The 20,699-nt window shown below is 36.1% G+C and overlaps 1 protein-coding gene across 1 annotated transcript; it reads right to left on the bottom strand.

Annotated features, from left to right (window-relative positions):
* Positions 1 to 446: 446 nt before the first annotated feature.
* LOC142354492 (double zinc ribbon and ankyrin repeat-containing protein 1-like) lies at positions 447 to 20,266 on the bottom strand. Its single transcript, XM_075406809.1, has 6 exons — positions 19,935 to 20,266; positions 11,684 to 11,846; positions 4,507 to 5,260; positions 3,557 to 4,320; positions 3,049 to 3,248; positions 447 to 1,030 (listed from the first exon to the last, which is right to left on the bottom strand). Exons 1-6 carry the CDS (start codon positions 20,187 to 20,189, stop codon positions 713 to 715), a joined length of 2,454 nt encoding a protein of 817 aa, XP_075262924.1. The 5' UTR covers positions 20,190 to 20,266; the 3' UTR covers positions 447 to 712.
* Between the last annotated feature and the right edge of the window lie 433 nt (positions 20,267 to 20,699).

Genomic DNA, 20,699 nt, shown 5'->3' with positions numbered 1-20,699 from the left:
AATCCTACTGGCGGATCTACTTTTAATTTCTGAAAGGTTGATCTTGATGGAAGGAGCAAGCTTAAATCGATACTCTAGAGCTTGTTTTCCCTTCTTTTCCCATTCAATTTTTGAAAACGTTTGAAAATATTGTACGTCTTCCATTTTGAATTCTCCGTTTCCAATTTTGGATTCTGTAATTTAGGGTAATTGAAAAATAATTCCAGGTAATTGGAATCGGTTCGTTCTCGTTTCGTAAATCCTTAAGATTCAACGTAATTTCTTCTATGTTGTTAAGCATTTCGTTTTCTCAATTCAGTATTCTCTGCAAATCCTCTCACGCCAGTTACGGTCTTCGGGAAACCTAGGTACGATGTCCAAACATTTAATCCCAGGGCTTGACAATTTGTGACAGGTAAAAGTCCCTCGTTGCGTTTTGCTTTCAACTTCACTTGCAGGAAACAGTATAGACCTCAAGATTAATTATTCAGTCTTATAATATTCAAGTATTTACAATATTTCAAAAATATACAATATATTACAGAAAACTCCAAACAGATTTGAACAAATTATATACAAAATGTTCAGCAGTTACATAGAACATATTTCTGAAACGCTGGTGCGTAAATCTCGAATTGCTGTTATATTAAATTTACATCTATACAATTTTAATAATTTTACAAAGCAGTTTTAAGAAAATGCTTCTCAAAATTATTTACAGCTTTTTGAGTTTCTAATAGTTGATTTCGTCAACTGCAGTATTCTGATCATACTCTTTATCGAGCATCTCTTGGCCCAAACTAGCAACCAGCACTGTTATAATCCTCTCGTAACCCTTCTCAGTGGCTAACTCAATCGGCGTCTTTCCCTTGTCATTCTTCCGCTTACTATTGGCCCCACCCCCAAGCAGAGCCTGAACAATACTTTCACCACTGTTACCCAACAGAATAGCCTCGTGAAGAGGAGTGTTTCCCTGTGTCCCCAACTTCCTGTTCACGTCTATTCCGTGACTGATTAAAGTATTCACGCACTCTTCTCGTTTATTCTTCAACTGGAACAAAAACAATAGAGTTGATGTAATTGCCTAATAAAATGAAGCAAAAAAACACATGTAACATACTTTGGAACATCTCAATTACTGCTGCTAAGCAATTATTTCAATTTCTCAATGAAATTTCTGCAAGCCTCATAAATCATGCCAAGAAATAAAGTTCTGAAAATTGAGGACGAAGTGTTTTTGACAGAACAAAAACTTGTCTCCAAAAACGTAAACCGACTAGGGCATGAATTGCTCTCGAACGATTTTGTTCATCTGTGGCAAGTCCAATGGCCACAGATGAACAAAATAACTTTAGAAACCAAACTTGCTTTCTTAATCAACAATGAAAAAGGGTCAAAGTCTACATGCTACTTACTCAGTGCTCCTTTAATTTCACTGTCGTGACTAAAATCACCACTCTATAACTAGTAATTAACCTTGAAATCAGAAACTGTATGAACAGAATTTAATGGCACAGCAAATCCTGGCCTACAATTCAAATAATTTTCATTGACTCAACAAAAAAACTAGACCAAAAAATGACTAGGAACAGGCTAGGAAAACAACTTGAAAAAAAAACAATCAAAGAACATACCCGGCAGATTGCCGGAAAATAGCCGCCGTTGATTCCAATAAGCATGATTGTGATTGAACGAATAGAATATATTGAAAAAAAAAGATTTTTGTACAAAAATATTTTTTTTAAGTCCGATTTATTTTGATGGCATTTCGTAGATGAACATAACGTACTTCTGTTTCTTAGAGAGAGGCTACAGGGGCTACTATCAACACCAATAAGCATTAGAGGTGGTAACTAAGACTTATAGGAACGACGTTCAAATAGCGGGCATCTAAAATTGGGCTTTATGGGTTTATCCCGTTTCTATTTCTGACTTCAATTTTTTATACCGACTCTGTTCATTTTGAATTGCTTTGCTTAGCAACTGATGTTCAAATTCACTTTTAGCAGAATGAGAGAAGAGAGAAACTAGCCTAGGGAAGTCAAAAAGATTTCACGCAAAATGTCGAAAAGGCGGCAAAATGGTAAAGCGAAAAAAAGTTTGACGAAGTAAAAAAAACATAGCAGGACAAGTCCTGACGTACAATTCAAAGAATTTTCATTGACTAAGCAAAAAACTAGACCTAGAAAGGACTATGAATGGATTGGGAAAACCATTTAGAAAATCCGGTCAAAAAAATCGAAAAAACAGAAAAGATCAAAGCGAAATTGCCGCATGTGAACAAAAAACTACTAGCGAGAAAGCGAATTTTTGTTCAAACACCGTTTTCTCACTCTACTTTAAATTTAGAGCGAAAAAATTTCACGCCGCAAAACCACTCGCTTTTTCGCTCCACTTCCTGTTTCGGCGTGACCAAAATAACTCTTCCAATTTGACTTCAAAAATTTGTGAACGAAAATGTGTGAACAGATCTTAAAAAAGACAGCGCCCCAATACAATTCAAATTCTTTGAATTGTAAAAATAGGAGCGCTATAATAGGCGGCTGAGGAGCTGAGGCGGCTATTAATAAATGCTTCAAACGAAGGTTCTGGAGCAATTCTATAGGGTATATACTGGCTGAGTTGGTGTCTCATCCTCAGAACAGGCTCTAATTTTAACAAAAAAGGGGATATCATTTTATCAGATAATGAGCTCGTATTATAATCAACCATATTACCTCGCCCTTCGTTTAAAATCAAATAAAAACCCATTACTCTGGTAGAAGCATAAAACCATAGTTCGGAACAAAAGATGCTGGAGTGCCACTTGCAAGTCATCCGAAGTTCATAATGAGGAAAGCTCGAATTGACATAACGACAGTAAACTTGATTCAGTAAAACAGTGACACATCAAATTCCCTGTCAAAAGGAACCTGGCACCTTCATTGTCGACAACTCTGATAGCTTTATTATTTATTATTAGATGGTAAAATCAGCTGCACAGTAATCTGTGTTCTTTTTCTAAAGTTCCATGCTTTTATTCAAAGGAGAGAAGACTCTCCATATGTCAGTAGAAACGTGTGTACTAACAGCAACTACTAGGAGTGACTCATTGGCCGAATTGATGCAGTTGATTTCAGCTCCATCCTCAGAGAGTAATTGTGCTACTGTGTCCACGTCCCCAGATCCCTTCGGGCCTACTTCCGTGAACAGAAGTCTATTCACTGAACTCAAATGGCTGTTCTCTTGTTGTTGCTTCGACTCTTTCTTACCAGCAGACGCCTTCTTCTCTTAAAAAAAAACTTGCAATATTAAACCACTTAAACATTCACAAAACAATCAACAGATATCTCCCATAAGAACTGGCTGCAAAAATGTAAAAACCGGTGAAGCAAAACATTGCCTTTCATTGACATAACTTTGTAAAATGATTATTTCTGAGTAATACAACGCGAGCTAATTTTTAGCTGTTGCAGAAAAAAATCCCCGCGGAAAAAACCACTTCATTTTAGATAGGAAATAAACCTCCACTTTACTATTAAAGAGCTGGCGCATTCAACGCATTTGGCCATGCTTTCTACTGCGAATTGATACTAACTTGACGCAGGTTTCAGTTTGTGTTTCGTGTTGCCAAAAATATCCTTGTCTTTCTGGGACACTAGAGAATGCACCGCAGTCTCAATGTCACTCGGATCAGTATCACTATCAACTTCGTCTCCACTCACTCCCCCACCTCTGCGATTCACAGGATATCCACCCACTACCGTATTCTTGAATATCGACATGTTCTTCCCTTTAAACGGGTCCCCAAGTTTTCCACTTCCCATGTCACTACGATTCGAGCGGATTGGAAAATTTAACACTAGACTGAATTCATGCCCGTCTTCGTGAATGGTTGCCGACATCAGCTTACCCAGTTTGTGCTCGCCTATCATCTTGCGAAAGTCCATGTCATTTTGGCTATGAGCTTTTAGGTGATTCGCTATAAAGTCGACGTTTTGACGCCAGTATCCCTTTCCAGGACTGATAGCACTAAGAGGGATTTTCTTTTCCTCTTTGAACACTTTTTTAGACTCATCTTCCGCCAAATATTTCTCGATAGCTTTCGTGGATGGATAAAACAATCCAACAGTTTGTGTCTGAACTGAGGTGTTCTCTGTTTTAGCAGGTGCTTTAGCAGTCATTGGGAGCCAAGTTGGGGTGGCTCGGCTGTCCAGACTTTTGATTGCATCCTTTACTGGCATCCCAGACAGTAGCAGACCAGTGTTGCGCGGGTCCGGTCTCTCAGGCGCTTCCAACACGGCACCACAAGTTGAGCAGAAACGCGCGTATGGTTGATTAGACGCTGAGCACTTAAGACACCTAAGAAGAGTAGTATTGCAGTGTCTACCAAGGTTCATAACCAACAGTCATTCTGAACTGAATTTATTAGTGAATTAATATGAAACTATTTGGATCATTGAGCATAACATATGTCTGTCAACATTGTGCATTCCATTAGCTACACCGCAAGTTAATAATTGAAAATGAGTTTTTCAGAGGTATAACCTTGAGAGCGGTGATGGATGCTTTGGCTTAGTTCCACACCAATCACAGAACCTCGCATCGATACTATTGACTCGGCCACATTTAGAGCACGACATCATACAGTCATCGTCCAGGAGCAACGCCGAAGTGTTCACAGGAGGTCTTTCCAAATTACTCTTCACTTTGACCAACTCGCTGTCCAACTTCTCTTCACACTTCAGACAAAACTGCACGCTTGGGGGGTTCAGTGCCCCGCATTCGAAGCATTTCTTCTTATCTGCAGTCCGTAAAGTTGCTTGAGGCTGAAACTGCTCAGCTAGGTCAAATTCACACACCACGCACTTGTCAGTGTTCAACGGCACAGTTGACTGACACTTTATACATTGGCCCATTTGCCCTGGTTCTGGAGGGGGTAGCTGTTTCTCAGTCAACGGTGAACAGGGATACCCACACTCGTTGCAAAATTTAGCATTCGGGTCGGCGGGTCGTTTTGCAAAGCAGCAAATACATCGCAGGAAGTCGGTTTCTCGTGATACTCGCATTGCAGTTTGGGTAGTTTTGGGTGGCAAGTCCTGGGCTAGATTCGGATAGAATCGATTGGTGTTCAGTTCAAATGAGAGGTCTGATTTCTCTCTCTTCAGAGACCTCTGAGGAGAGAAGTTTCGCTTCGAAGTTGCATAGGGGTCCGGATAACTTTTTTCCTTGAGAACTGTGGAATCGGGTGTGATGGCCGCTTTAAGTGCTTCGTTGAAGATCCAGTTATCAGACGCCGTGCCTGAAATTAAATTCTCGTTTTCAATCACACGAAGCAGAAATTTAACCAGCCACACAGTTGTGTAATTTGTCCTTGAATTTGACGATTGTAAATCACGTAAAACGTAACACGTACCATATGCTTTTTAGTTATTTGCGAGCTTCTCATTTTGTTCAAATTATATATATGTTTAGTCTGTATTTAGTTGCTGTCACTGGTAATTTACCAGTCATGTGTGACTGTTTATAATTTAATCATTAACACAAAAAGACGATGCTACTGAAGTTGCTGTTTAAACAGAAAGATTCAAGCCCACAACTTAAAAAGAAATCTTAAGCGAGTGTCGGGTTAGCCCAGCGGCAATCACAGTAGAATTCGACGTGAATTAGTGTCGAACCCACATTTTACGTGAAGCGTGAAATGCTTTAGGCTCATGTCAGAAGCCACTACGCCACGGCTCGCTCCATGGAATTTTAGTTGGATTGTATTTGTATGTCTATCGCTTGGAACAAACATAATAGAATGTTGGTATATTAGAATTGTAAAGCGGTTAATTGTGTTCATCGTTTGATATGTTTATCGCCACATAGCTTCAAACTCCAACTGCATTGTACTATACTACAGTGACGTTAGTCTTAAAATAGAATTATTCGCTCAACAAACGATATACAGAATTTCCATCTACCATAGTACCATTGTTTCTACCATAGCAAGTCCGATATGACCGTAGAAGCTGACTGTATAATTTGAGTTAGAATTTGTATTTGTGGGAGTGAGCCGTGGCGGAGTGGCGACTGATTTGAGCCAAAAGCAACTCTGATTCACAATCCAAACCAGCTAACAGTCAGGTGGTTCAAGCCTGACTATCAACTAGTGATAGCTACTCTGCTAACCCGACACTCACTTATTAACGGCTGTTTTTTGCAGCTCCAATTAACGCTATGCTATTCTTTTTAATCGCATGCTTGCTGTTCAATATTGTTCTTTTCGAAGACACAACCGAACTATAAGCTCAAAGTATTTTCCCTCCGTCATTTTTCGTCTATGGGTGATATTGGAAAGCGCGTAGAGCTAACATTATATCAATACAAGGGCTCTTCAATATCACAGTTTGGTGAACCGCAAGATTTTTGCCGAAATTTGGTCATTATGCCATTTTTTAAACTTGACAATTATTAAATTTCAATCTTTACATACATTTTCACACATGTTTCACATATCACAACATAAACGGCAGGTTGCCGAAACCTACGCTCAAAATATACTGTTCAGTCCTGGTTACAAAAACAGAAGTAGGATTCAAAGAAAAGAATTTCTGATTTCAAATTCAACCCAATTCAAATTATTCACAACTCAAATTTCAAACACTAATGCGTCTCAACTGATACCAATTGAATTTCAAATATTTTACACTCCAAATTTAGCTTATAATAGTGACTGCATTAGTCTTTTACTGATTAAGTCAAGTATCCTCGAAATATTTATCACACGATTTACGAAAAATCAAGACAGAAAAAAGTTGAACAACTACGGGCGCACAAATTCAGCTGCTCACTGGTAGAAGTCACCTATAGAACTTCATCTACACTTCTTGTGGCACCTGAGCACGGTCCCAACGATATTGGAAGAGGAAGAATTACAACCTAGAGTGACACCCTGAGCTACAATTCGTATTTTCGTTGCCCAAACCAAAGAAACTAGAGCTCCAAATGACTACTCTGGACTTTGGAAATCAATCAAAAATGCAAAAAAATAGTGAAAACATACCCGGCAGATTGCCGGAAAATAGCCGCCGTTGATTCTCATAACTCAATTGGGATTGAAAGACAAGAAAATATCAACAAAAATTTATTTTTGTATAAAAACATTTTTAAGTGCGATTTATTTTGATGTCATTTCGTAATTGAACATACTCCTGTCTCTCAGTGAGAGACTACAGGGTCTAGTATCAATACCAATAAGCATTATAGATAGTAACTAAAACTTACGAGAACAAAGTTCAACTACCGGGCATCTAAAAATGGGCTTTATGGGTTTATCCCGTTTCTATCTCTGACTTTGATTTTTTATACTGACTCTCTTCATTTTGAATTGCTTTGCTGAGCAGCTGCTGTTTAAAAGGACTTTGAGCAGAATGACAGAAGAGTGAAACTAGCCTAGAGAAGTCAAAAAGATTCTGCAAAATGTCGAAAAAGCGGCAAAATGGGTAAAGCGAAAAAGAGTTCGACGAAGTAAAAAAACATAGGACAAGTCCTGACGTACAATTCAAAGAATTTTCATTGACTAAACAGAAAACTAGACCGAGAACAGACTATAAATGGATTGGGAAAACCATTTACAAAAAAATCCGATCCAAAAAATCGAAAAAACAGTAAAAATCAGAGTGAAAATGCCGCATGTGAACAAAAAACCACTACCAAGAAACCGAATTTTTGTTCAAACACCGTTTTCGCACTCTACTTTAAAATTAGAGCGAAAAAAATTCACGCCGCAAAACCACTTGCTTTTTCGCTCCATTTCGTGTTTCGGCGTGACCAAAATCACCACTCCAATTTGACTTCAAAAATCATGAAAATGTGTGAACAGATCTTAAAAAAAAAGACAGCGCCCCAATACAATTCAAATTCTTTGAATTGTAAAAAATAGGAGCGTTATAATAGCCGGCTGAGAAGATGAGGGCGGCTATTAAACAGACAAATTTTCAAGAAACCAGAAACTTGTTACAATACAATCTTCTCCCTCATATTTGAAATGATTGCAAGACTTTACGCCTAAAACCACAAGCTATTTGCTCCGGTTACTGGCTCATCGTGGCTTAAATAACTCCCGAGGTTCGCACTCAAGAACCATTAACAAGTGTGAACTGATCCTAAAATGTCAGAAATTTGTAAATAACAAGTTTCGTGAAACTTTTGTGCATAAGTATTTCGACACAAAGTATAACAAAAACTGAACATAAACTACTACAGAGCTGAACGGCCGATTTTATTCGCAAAAAAACTGATGAAAAATTATACCTTTGCGAACGAACTATACTGTAGTTAAAGTCGAACAACATGGAAGAATTAATTCAAATATTAATTGAAAAATCATAAAGCAACGACTCAGAATCAAAAAGTTTAATTGTGATTTATTGAAATAATTTAAAAAACCGAATGGTACAAACTAAATTTATCCCCAAAGTGTTTGCAAAACCTCTTATCGATTCAACGATCCAGCGCCAATCAAGTAAGAAAACAATTAACTGAAAAACCATCACGAAATTGATTCAATAAATTCAACATTCCTTGGACTTTCCGAACAAAGCATCATCCAGCGTACTTTCTGAACACGACACGCATTTTCACAGTTTAAAAAGGATTTGAAACAACCGAAAAACGTCGGTCGAATTCCTCTCAAACGGCTGGCGAAGGGTTGGCGTTGGTAATGGACGGAGTGGCAGAAAGAAGTCCCAAAATTGACCTTTAAATCACGGTTCTGAATTTATACCTCCTTATGAGTTCTGGTGAAACGCATACTAAGAGTACAGTAGAGCTCTTAGAACACTGAACAGACATTTATTGCCTTCAAGCTTTCTCGTTTCATCCAGTTTTCACGACGAGAAGTCAAAGCGTCTGACGAAAAATTGATCGAGCAAAAAATCGCATAAAAAAGAGCCAGCAGGACCCAAATAATTGCTACAGAAGTTTGTTCAACAGAAAAGAGCATTGAAAAACAAAAACATTCACGTACGTAGTAAAGGACGTCAGTACGTCAAAAAAGCCCCTAATTAAAAGCAATTATTAAGATCAAAATTTGTGACATTTAAACGCAATGCAACTAAAACAACACTAAATTGTAAATAGTAAAATAGTGTCACAAATAGTAAAAATGTTAAAGGCAAAGGTAGATTTTAAAAACAGTCGAATTTTCAAAAATTTGGTACTTATCTAAAATACAAAGAACACGAACAAGCGTTCGAAAAATCAGCAAGAGAAATGCAAGCCAATCAATCCATTTGGTCACAGAAAATAGAAGAAAATCAGTCAAAAACTGATTTAAAAGCGTCCAAGTGACAAAAACCAATGTAAACAAAGAATATCACAAAATGTCCAGTAACTACCATAAGTCAATAAAATTGATATTGAATTAATTGAAAACTTTTCGGGAAAAAAACAAATTTAAAACAAAAAATTGCTTTGAAATGACCAACAGCACGCGTGATTTAACATTTATGCTGATTTAGCAAACAAATCTTCACGCCTAGTTTTCCTGCTCAGCTCCCAGAAAAGTTATGAACAAAGAACAATTTCCTTTTCCTCTCTCTTCATTTTAGTTCAGGCCATGGACCTAAACACCTTGGTTGCATGTGCTGCATTTCCGGTTTCAAAAACACCAAAAATTATCAATAAAAAGACGCTCCAAAAATACTAGCCCTCAAAATCTGTACTCAACCTCGGTTCGTGAAAACAACGATGAGGCCAGTTGTGAAGGCTGTGAAGGGGGGTGCACCGGGGCTGATGGGGGCAGCACTGGGTGGGGGGGGGGGGGGCAAAAGCGCGGTGGGGGGGGGGGGGTGGAGCCAATAGTGGGGGTGGGGGGTCAACAAAGGGGGGGTTGTCAACCTCTAAGAACCGCCCCTCACACCATAAGTATACGTATAAGTCTCCAAGACAGTTTGAGCTGAAACAGACCTGAAAGGCTCTAAGAGCACATAATGCCCGCTGGGCGCTACCTGTTTATCCCGTTTTTGAGGACGAAAAGTCAAAAGCGTCAGACGAAAAATTGGTCAAGCGAAAAATCGCATAAAAAAAAAGACCGACAGGACTAATATAATTGCTACAAACTTCGTTTGAGAGCAATTAAAAAGCATAACACGCAAAATTTTGTCGCAGCTAAATTGATTAGTTAACTCTTGTCAACATACTTACTTAGTAACGATTATTAGTACTTCGATACGATTTATTCTCTATTTTATAGAACCCCGCTCAAATGGAGTAAGAGATACCGAATTTGATATGCTAATTTCAGTGAATTTTTCCAGCTTCATACTAATTCGGAGAGCACCAGGCACCAAGAAGGATATCCCGAAACCCGAACTCAGTGCATTCGGAGAGTTTGACGACATAATTGTCTCTATCCAATCAAACACTCTGACAGGTAAAGCAGTATAATTAGAGCTTGAAAAACTACCAAAAACCGGTCAAACTCGTTAATTTAGTCCGATTCAAGTACCATACAGTGCGTAGAAGCACAGTTCCTTAAGCGGTAAATTAAGTGGTACTGTGTCGTGTTTCTGCACATCATGTTGGTGATCTACAGCTTAACTTTAACTTGTTGAAAAGAGAATTAACTTTGATACTCTCATTCTTTCATTCTGAGCGCTAAATTCCATAAGTAAGAAAGTAAGAAAAACTTTTTTCAAAGCACAGAGTAAGGCCTCTTACTGGCTACACTGAAGCATACCAAAATTTCACCAATTGGGTTTTTGAGCAAATAAATGGAAACGCACAATCTGCAAATATTATTACATTTGTTCAAACTGATTATCGGCAAAAAATCTCGGAATTATTATTAACACATCTGAGATAGAAACTAACTCCCCTATCTATTAGCTAAGACAGTTAATTAGAGCTGGACGGAGGGGATTTTGAATTTTATTTCACTTATAAACAAAACTCAACAGAAATTTGATTGCTTGTTTGAATTAAGTTAGCATTCTGAGCGAAACAAATTGCTGAACAGCGAAGCTGAACGATTAGTTATTGGGACTAACTGCTTATCAAGTAATGCAACGTTAATCTACAAAAAGCGGACAATGCAGCTCACAAAAGTAAACTGCAAAACGTAATATCCTGACAGATTTGTAGCGAACACGGTCACATAAATAATAAATCAAATTCTTGAATTAATCACTTTTTATGTAGGTTTTTAATTTTTCAAACATTCTCATTCCCAATTACCTTCTTCAATTGTTATTCTAAATTTTTTTTTTTGCTTTAATTTAATGAAAGCAATCAGTTTTTAATTCATAGCATTTTGCGCCTCAACTCTTTGGAAAACTTGAAGCAACTTCCAATATGATTCATGCTTGTTGGTTCAGGATTCTAGGCCAAAAGATGAACTCTAAGCTGTGGATTAAAAAGTGAGTGAAAAATTACATTGTATACTCAATTCAGTGAAACAATTCAAAGATAGCGGATGAGAGGAGTCGGCACAATGGACAGTCACTATCACCGAGCCTCGACAAATGAAAAAGTGCATGACAACTTTCATTAGGAGACAGAAAATACTCAGTAAAGATGCCTTTGATAAGATAGACCCTTCGTTAGTATCAATTGTTTCAATTCAGCTAATTGATTGATCAACGCTTTGATTACACAATTTAGGATTTCCTCCATAATCAGTATAGTACAGAAACCAAAATTTTAGAAATAGGTTATTTAACCATCTTCTAGTACTAACTTTTATTTTTCACCAGAGACGGAGTCTGGTGCACTGCCTTCCTGAAGCTAGTCTCATTATCTTCCAGCAAACCAGTGTCCCCGTGTCCATTGTCCACAAATGTCACGTGAAGAGTTTTCGTGTTCACACCACTCTCTTTACCGTCAGGCAGACATGCCACAGCCTTCAATTATGTTTACAATACGTTAGCTAGGGAACCTAAGGGCTGATTACAAAGCTGTGTTAAAAGATGCTAACAACACGATTTCACTATACAATAGTAAAACTCATTGTACAAAAAATGGATCTACAATTTAACAAAATTGATCAATACTGTTCGGCATTCAGCGTCAACAAATACATTGTAAAGAAATTGCTAGTCTATCCAGGTTTTAGCAAAACCAACCCTTTTTGGAGAGAAATAAACAAGCAACATTTTTCGTTTTAAAACGATTGGCCGAGACCTATTTTTATTGGAAAGTAGGTACAAAAATCAAGCAAATGAAGTGAGAATTAGACAAGGAGGCTCGGTAATGTGTGTTTGCACATAATGTTTCGACCCCTCTCATCGTCAATTTTGGCTTAATTGTCTACCAAATGAGGAAGAGATAGAAAACTTTCATCAAAAAATCTCAGCCTGATCAAAAATAATTGGTCTATGAACAAAAAAAATGCTTTCAACTCAAATTACCCGGAAATGCAAATAAAACCACATTAGTGGGCAGATGAGACCTGCTATTAGTAAGACCAAGAGGCAACAAGCAAAGTCGAATAGCAAAACAAACATTTAGATCCAAAACTCAAATTTTTGATAGAAAAAAACAATAAAGTCAAAATAGTTAAACAAAAGCTTGTACTTCAGTAAAATTAACAAGTTAGATTGTACTTCACTAGAAAAAAAACATGGAACCAGTCCCTGATGACAATCAGTAACAAGTAATAATGAAAACCATTATATATCAACTGATACTTCAAATAAATTCATGCTCTCCCATTCCTCAATATGAAGAAATTGAGACCTGTCATTATCCAGAATAAGTCGTGCGTCTACAAAAACAAACAACAAATCAGAGGAAAAAAATCACTAAATTATGCAAAAATGGTCTCAAGGCCACTAAAAACGATAATCAGATATGTGGCCTCTGGAAGATGAGACTAAATAACAAGTGTTAATAACAGATACATATTTTTCGAAAAAAATTAATTTCAAAGACATAAACATTAGCTATCAATTGAAATCAACAAAAACGGTTTATTTTATTTCACAAAAAACATTGAGATTTGTCATTATATCGAATATGTCATAGGCCTGCAAAAAGAACGACAAGGTCAAAAATCAAAACCAAGATAAACTTTTTGAGAAAAACCGGTATCAAAGCCGTTGAAACAATATGCAAAGCACCAAAAACATTAGATATGTTCAATTGCACCCATCTCTGACGCCAAAAAATTGAGATGCCACCTGTTATTAATGAGAGAAGGCAACAAGTATACCAAAAAGAACAGCAAAGTGCAATATGAAAAAAAAACAGAAAATAACAATTTTAAAAAAAAATTACATCCAAATTCATGAAAAACTTTAGCTACCCAACGAAATAAGTTAATAGGCTCCTTTGTTTATCCATAGAAAACCGTAGAGAACTGCAAGTATCCAGAAACTATCATACGACCACAAAATAACAGACAAAAACGAAAGTCAAAAGTTAAATTAAAATTTGCCACGCAAAAACGGGATTGATGCCGTTGTAGAAATATAAAAATTTCCATAACTTTTCAAATTATTTTATATCAAAAGTCACGAAAAACGTAAGGATATCTTTTTGAGCTTCCATAGGAAGCCCTTAAATCTGCATCTATCAACAATTTATCTTAAGACATCAAAAAGAACAGATAAAGAAAAAAATCCAATAAATTCTGATAGAAGACGGTGTCAAAGCAGTTAAAACCAGAACCTAATCGCCTAATAACTGACGTGTTCAAATAGGCCTCCTTTCTAAACACCAATGTGATATCTGTTCCTTCAATTATGTGTCACGACAAGGAGCCACAAAGACGGGAAAAGTCAAGAATTTTTTGTTAAAATTTGTATTATCGAAGCAGAAAAAAACGATTACTTAAAACAAAACATAAAAACTTTAAACTTTTTCCCTTAGAAAAACGATGCGACCTATCGTTACCTACCTTAAGCTAAAAAGAAGAAATAGAAAAGAAATAGCGACAAAAGACAAAGAAAAAAATCGCAAAGCTCAATACTTTTTATTTTGAAAATAAACATTTTTAGAAGTCAAAATGACCAGAAGCTTTCGACTAAAAAGCTAGATAGGTTTCCTTGAAACTGTTCCAGAAAACGATTGACCATTCATTAGTTGGCTTTGATTTGAAATTTTCTTTTCTGTATTTAACGTACAGAAAATTAAAAAGGCAAAAAAAAAATAAAAACATCGACTGATTATAATCCGAAATTTTTTGGCTTTCAAAACAAAGCGATTTCACCAAAACTTGCCTTGATATTGCCGATTGTCGTTCAGGAACATGTAATTGTTCAAAACAAAATGGATATGGATAATCTTAAGACATGTTCTAGGTGTTACCTTTTAAGAGAACTTTTAAGATATTTCTTCTAAAATTATTTAAGATATTCTAGATAGTCTTATGGGCGTCTCAAGACTAATAATAATCTTAAGGCTCACCTGATTATTTAAAGTTCTACGTCTTTAGTCTGTTACTCTTCAATAATAGTAATAGTAGACGGTGCACGGGCACCAATGCTACGGTCTAAACTATGTCTCAATCGAGAGGAGTTGATATCTATATATATATATATATATATATATATATATATATATATATATATACTTTATTGTTAAATCAGGTCTGACTCCAGTAGTAACGAGCTAAAAGAGTGAAGGGATAAAAGCAGTGAAAATAGGAAAGGGAATATCTATATATTCAACCAATCACAATCGAGTATTTAGAGTTAGTTCTGAATTTATTGTTTCTTTAAAATAATTCTTTGGATTAGATATTGGATGTCAATCAATATTGACTCCAATCTGTGTAAAAATCCAATATCAAAAATAATTTATGCATTTTGCATAATTATCGAGTTAAATTAGCAAAAAACCGACAACATTTTAATTCAAAAATACCCTAAAAAACAGGTAAAACTTGCCTTCTTGGGAGTTAACAAAAACTCTGTCACCAGTTTTTAGGTGTGTTAATCTTGCAACCTTAAACAAAGTGGACTAAAAAGCTTATTATTTTGTTCCATTTTTGATAAAAGGCAAAATTACAAAAAATTAAACAGAAATGGAATCAAACAATTCAACAAGACTTCTGTTTTTTTTTGCTGCTTAACCAGTAATACTATTGTTATCCAAAATTTGGCGTTTTGGACTTAATTGGCAAAAAAATGCGTAAGAATCCGGAAATGTAAAAAATAATGAAAATCGGTCAAATCGTGACAAACCTTTAACCCTCGATAAATCCGTGCAAAAAACGAAATTCAAAAAATATATATTCTACGCTGTACGGTCTTTCTAATGATACCACTCACAACCCTTTACAATGGATATATCGATCGGCCAAAATTGACTGCACAAAAAATCCTTTTGTGTATATAGTTCATCCCCTACTAAATTGGGACGGAACAACTAATTTAATCTCTTCTCAGCAGCTTTGATGAATTGTACACTAAAGCCAGCAGAGGATGATCTTAGCTTAAGTTTTGATTACGATTTTCAGCTCATTACTTGAGCCTAGCTTAAAATCAGATTTCTCCCCAACTGAACCACCTACTCGAGTGGCTCGAAGCAAGCAAACCCAATATCTCTGCTGAAAAAACCAAACGCAAATGTGAGTACCACCTTGAGAAACTAGGTAAATCTTGACCCCTAAAAATTCAATAACACACTAATACCACTTTAAAATGAAGTTAAAATTCATCGTGTTGTTTATTACAAACAAAACGAAGATTGAACCGTGAAAACAAAGCTCCAAAAAGGCAACAATTTGTTGAAGAAAACTCCTGAGGTTGCACTAAATAGATATTCAGGATTCGTGAAAATCGTAAAAAGCTATTGACCATAAGGTTTTGAAATCTGGTGCGCCGATATAGGCTCCAACAATAGATGACACAAATTGGAATCAGCTCCAAGATGAACAGAATAACTAGCAAGGCTCTAAAAGAGGTGCTCAGCGACCTAATGACCTCCGGGCTTTGCCTGTGTTTCCCGTTTTGGAGGAAGAAAAGTTAAAAGCACCACATGAAAAATTTGTCATATGAAAAATCGCATTAAAAAGAGCGCAGGCCAGGTTTCGTTTGAGAGTCATTAACTACAAACTTTGTTTGAGAGCAATTATTAAAGTCAACAGGACAAAACACAAAAAATGCTACTTTCTTAGAACATAGCCGGCAGATTGCCGGAATAGCTGCGAAAGAATAGACCTGCGTGCCGTATAGAGATAGAAACAGATACATATCTAAATTGAAAAAATATCGACGCCGCTAAAAAAAACTAGGTAAAAAACATTCAGCAATAAATTAATAAAGCTTGTTAAAATCATTCCGCAAAATCCTCTTATTAGGGACCTTTACTGCACATATGAGTTCCTTTGACCTTAAGCAAATTCAAATTAAACTTTAGTTTTAAAGTGCAAAAGTCACTTTATTGAGTGAGGTAAGTCACGCATGATCAAAATCTAATCACGCAAATGATGTTAAAACCTTTGCTAGAGCGAGAGTGAGAAAAACATAACCGACTAACGTCGGGCGAATTGCTCAAACGACCGGCGAGCGGTTGGCTTCGTCAGTAGCTAGCCACGGCTTATTGAACCTAGCGATAGCTTGATTCGACTCATCACTTTTTAGTTTTCTAGCTTTGTTAGCAAACAAATCATAGAAATCATTTAAAAAAAATTGCAAAATGCAAAATTGAAAAGAGAAGCTTCCAGATTTCTCAGTGAAAATGTCGAAACTATTTTTTCTCTCCTGAGTTATTTCAAGTAACCCATCTGCAAGACTTGAAAAACTTTGTTGGCCAGTAATGATAGTTAAACTCAGAAAAGGACAAAAACACTCAAAAATTTTGAAAACAATCGCGATTTATAACAAAATCTTGCTAAATTGCGACATTAAAATCATCAAAACCATTTCATTGTCTCATGAGACTATCCAGTATCACTATTTCAAGCTTTAATTATATTTACTGGTTCAAAAACATCCATAGACTTGGACATAATAATTTTTCGAAAATTTAAAAAAAAATTAAATTTTATCAAAAAAGTGCTAAAGCTGGAGTAATTAAAATATTGATAACAGTTCCATGAATCTAAAAACTATGCAACAAATGTTTCATGAAGCCTTGGAGGAGGTCCCTAGGACCCTGGTGACGGAAAAAAGATAAACTCAAAAAGATTCAAAAAAACTTGAAAAAATTGCAAACAATTTTAAAAATAGCTGATCTTAAAATCTTTAAAAACCTTCCATTACATCTAGAAGCTTTGCAGTAACATAAACTCAAACTCTAGAGGTTATGTGGCTGATGAGATTGGAAAAAACAAGAAAATGACAAAAAATTCCAAAAATTTGAAAAATGGAAGTTGCAAAAAAAACTGCCAAAATTTGTGATAAAAGTTGTAACTAATCCATGGCCAACAAAAAATTTCCAGTAACTCATTATAAAACCTTACCGGAGATTTTCTGTCAGGCTGAAAAACCTGAATAAATGACACTAATGACAAATAAACAGATAATAGCGATAATAAACTGACAATAAATGTTGAAAAAAAATTAAAAATTGCAAGTTTTTTCAAAAAAACGCTGAAATTCGTGGCGTTGAAATCAGGAAAAACAATTCGTTATTTTACGAAATTATACAGTACCTACTTTTGAACCCTAGGGGTCGTTTCTTGAGTCTTGAGGCTAGAGAAACATAAAAACCAACAAAAACTTGAAAAAAAAATGCAAATTTTAATAAAAAAAGATAAAATTTGTCATATTAAAAAATTGAAAGCTATTGCATGGCAAAAAAAAGGTTTCAAAAACTTATTATCAAACCCTTAAGGACGTTTTCTGGCCCCTGCGTCCGGAAAGAAGTGGATAAAGAAACAAATGTCAAAAAAAATGAAAAATTCGCACGTTTTGTCCAAAAAAAAGGCTGAAATTCGTGATGTTAAAATGTTGAAACCATTCCACTACACTAAAAACTATGCAGTAACCTAATATAAAACCATAGAGGAGGTTTCTTAACACTTAGGGCTGACAAAACACGAAAAATGACTTAATTTTCAAAAAACTTGAAAAAATTTGTGAAAATTAGTGTAAAATTGCGTGTTTTTAACGATCGGTTGTTCGTCAGTAGCCACGGGAGGCGGGGGGTGCACACCGGGGCTGATGGGGAGGGGGGTGGGCAACAGTAGGGTGGGGGGCAACAGCGCGGTGGGGGGTGGGGGCAATTGGGGGGGGGGTGAACAGTGGGGGTGTCGTCAAACTCTAAGAACCGCCCTTCACAACTTAAGTAGAAGTCTCCAAAACAGTTTGAGCTGAAACAGAGCTTAAAGGCTTTAAGAGAATTTAACGCTTGCTGGCGCTACCTGTTTATCTCATTTTTGAGGACGAAAAGTCAAAAGCATCAGATGAAAAATCGGTCAAGCGAAAAATCGCATAAAAAAAGACCGACAGGACTAATATAATTGCTACAAACTTCGTTTGAGAGCAATTAAAAACATAACAGGACAAGTCCTGACGTACAATTCAAAAAAAATTTCATTGACTAAACAAAAAATTAGACCAAGAGCGGACTATGAGTGAATTGGGAAAACCATTTCTAAAAAAAATCAGATAAAAATACAGAAAATCAATGTAAAAATGCCGCATGTGAACAAAAAAACCGCTAGCGAGAAATAGAAATTTGGTTCAAACAAAACTAGGCCTAGAATCAACTATGAATGGATTAGAAGAACCATTTAGAAAAAAAAATCCGATCCAAAAATCGAAAACAGTTAAAGTGAAATTGCCGCAGTTAATGTGAACAAAAAATCACTAGCGAGAAATCCAAATTCTGTTCAAACACCGTTTTCTCACTCCACTTTTAAATCAGAGCAAAAATTTTCACGCCGCAAAACCACACTTTTTCGTTCTACTTCCTGTTTCTGCGTGACTACTCCAATTTGACTCAAAAATCACAAACATAGCCGGAGGAATTCCGGAAACGATTCGAAGGAGAAAATTGCCCATAATCATGACTAAACAACACGAACAACAATTGTGAACCCTGACCCTCCACAAATGCCATATAAAATTTAAGGAAGAATAGAAACGGCATTCAAAAACAAATTGAACAAAAAAACTAGAAAAACTTAACTTGAGTTTTTTTTAATAGTACAAGGAAACATAAAGCCGAAAAAAATTCTTTTGGAATTAGAGTAATGAAAAGCTCGCAATGGGCAAGTCATAATAGGCTAGGAAACTTGTCAAAGATAAAAAAAAGAAACTCCAAAAAAATGTGAAAAATGGTTTAAGATTAACTGTCAATTTTCCTGAGAAAAAATGATTTATACCAAGAAAGCTTTAGTCAATTGGTATCTGAATACTCCTTAAGTAACATGCTTCTAATCAAATCCCACTTAAAGCATTAAAACAAAAAGACAGGAAAAAAATCATTAAATTTTGTCTAAAAATCAGCAAAAACTGATCAAAAACCTCCAAATTAGCATCAAACTCAAATTAAATGGTTGCAACCATCAATTCCTATCAAAACAAGCCTAAAACTGATGCAATATCATAATCAGACCTCAAAACCATCAAAAGTTGCAAAAAAACTGCTTTTAAAAAGCCGCACGTGAACAAAAAAAGTTCACTCGCTTAGAAAAATTTTTTCACATCAATTTCTCGATCTCTCAAAAACAGCTGTATGAACAAAAACCACTCTCTTTTTGCTCCGCTTTTCACTTTTGTTCAGCACCAAAATCACTCCTAATTTTTTACGCGTTTCATTTCCCGCTTAAAAATTCACTCCAATAAAATTGATTAAAAAAAGGACTTCTCCAATACTTCTTCGAGTCGTAAAAATGTGTGAACAGATCTTTAAAAAAAAGACAGCGCCCTAATTCAATTCAAATTCTTTGAATTGTAAAAAAAAACCAAAAGCACCGCAAAATAGCCCGCTCAGCTTACAGCTTCGCAGCTATAAAATGAGTTAAAATCATTATTGAACATAAATTGATTATTATCATGACTGACTGACGTGACGTGACATAATTGGAACCCTACCTTCAAGACCACTTTTCCAGGTGGTAGTGTAAATGGCCCACTGTACATATACGTACTCTTATGCAAGTGGTTCACTTTGCCAGAGGGATCGGGTCGAGTGCCGTTAATAGTATAATAAATCGATACATTCTCGGATGCCGGAACTACACTTCTCAGTTCCACCCGGGTATTGGTGTCGATGTTGAACTTGGATTCTCCAGGGCCTGGCACCCTTAGTGGTACAACAGTTGGAACTGGAATAGATCCAGCAGTCATCACAACATCTGAAATGACCGAATAATTTAATCGGTTCTCTTGCCTTAGGACATCGAATACATGTCGATAGCTTTTTCAAGCAGTAGATAAATACTAACGTCAAAAACCAAGTTTCATTTCTAGTTCATAACCCTAAATTCCTGCTAGTTTATTAATGCCTGCCAGTAACATATTGGAAGTATTTACCTAGACCTCAACTTGTTTGGAGAAGCCGTTAAGGGTGTAATGCTGACAATTTGTACTCAAATGACGAGTAGATTTAATAGATATTTTACATAATTTGATTGATGCTCTAACTGCGGCCGACGTTAATAGTCTAGTTATCTGTCCCTGCTTTTTCCTTGTACAATTACAGGTGTTTGTTCAAGTAATAGCGAAATAAATTCATTTCTTTCTTTTTTCTAAAGAGATAGCAGAAGTTGGGCTAAAAATCGCACCACGACATGTTCTCTTTGAACAACAAAAAGCTCAACAGCACGGATGAAAATTATTTTTTTAAGTGGACGAGGG

The sequence above is a fragment of the Convolutriloba macropyga genome, chromosome 15 (genome assembly GCF_964194025.1).
Source record: "Convolutriloba macropyga chromosome 15, txConMacr16.3, whole genome shotgun sequence".
Lineage (NCBI taxonomy): Eukaryota > Metazoa > Xenacoelomorpha > Acoela > Convolutidae > Convolutriloba > Convolutriloba macropyga.
This window is presented reverse-complemented; position numbering and strand designations above follow the sequence as displayed.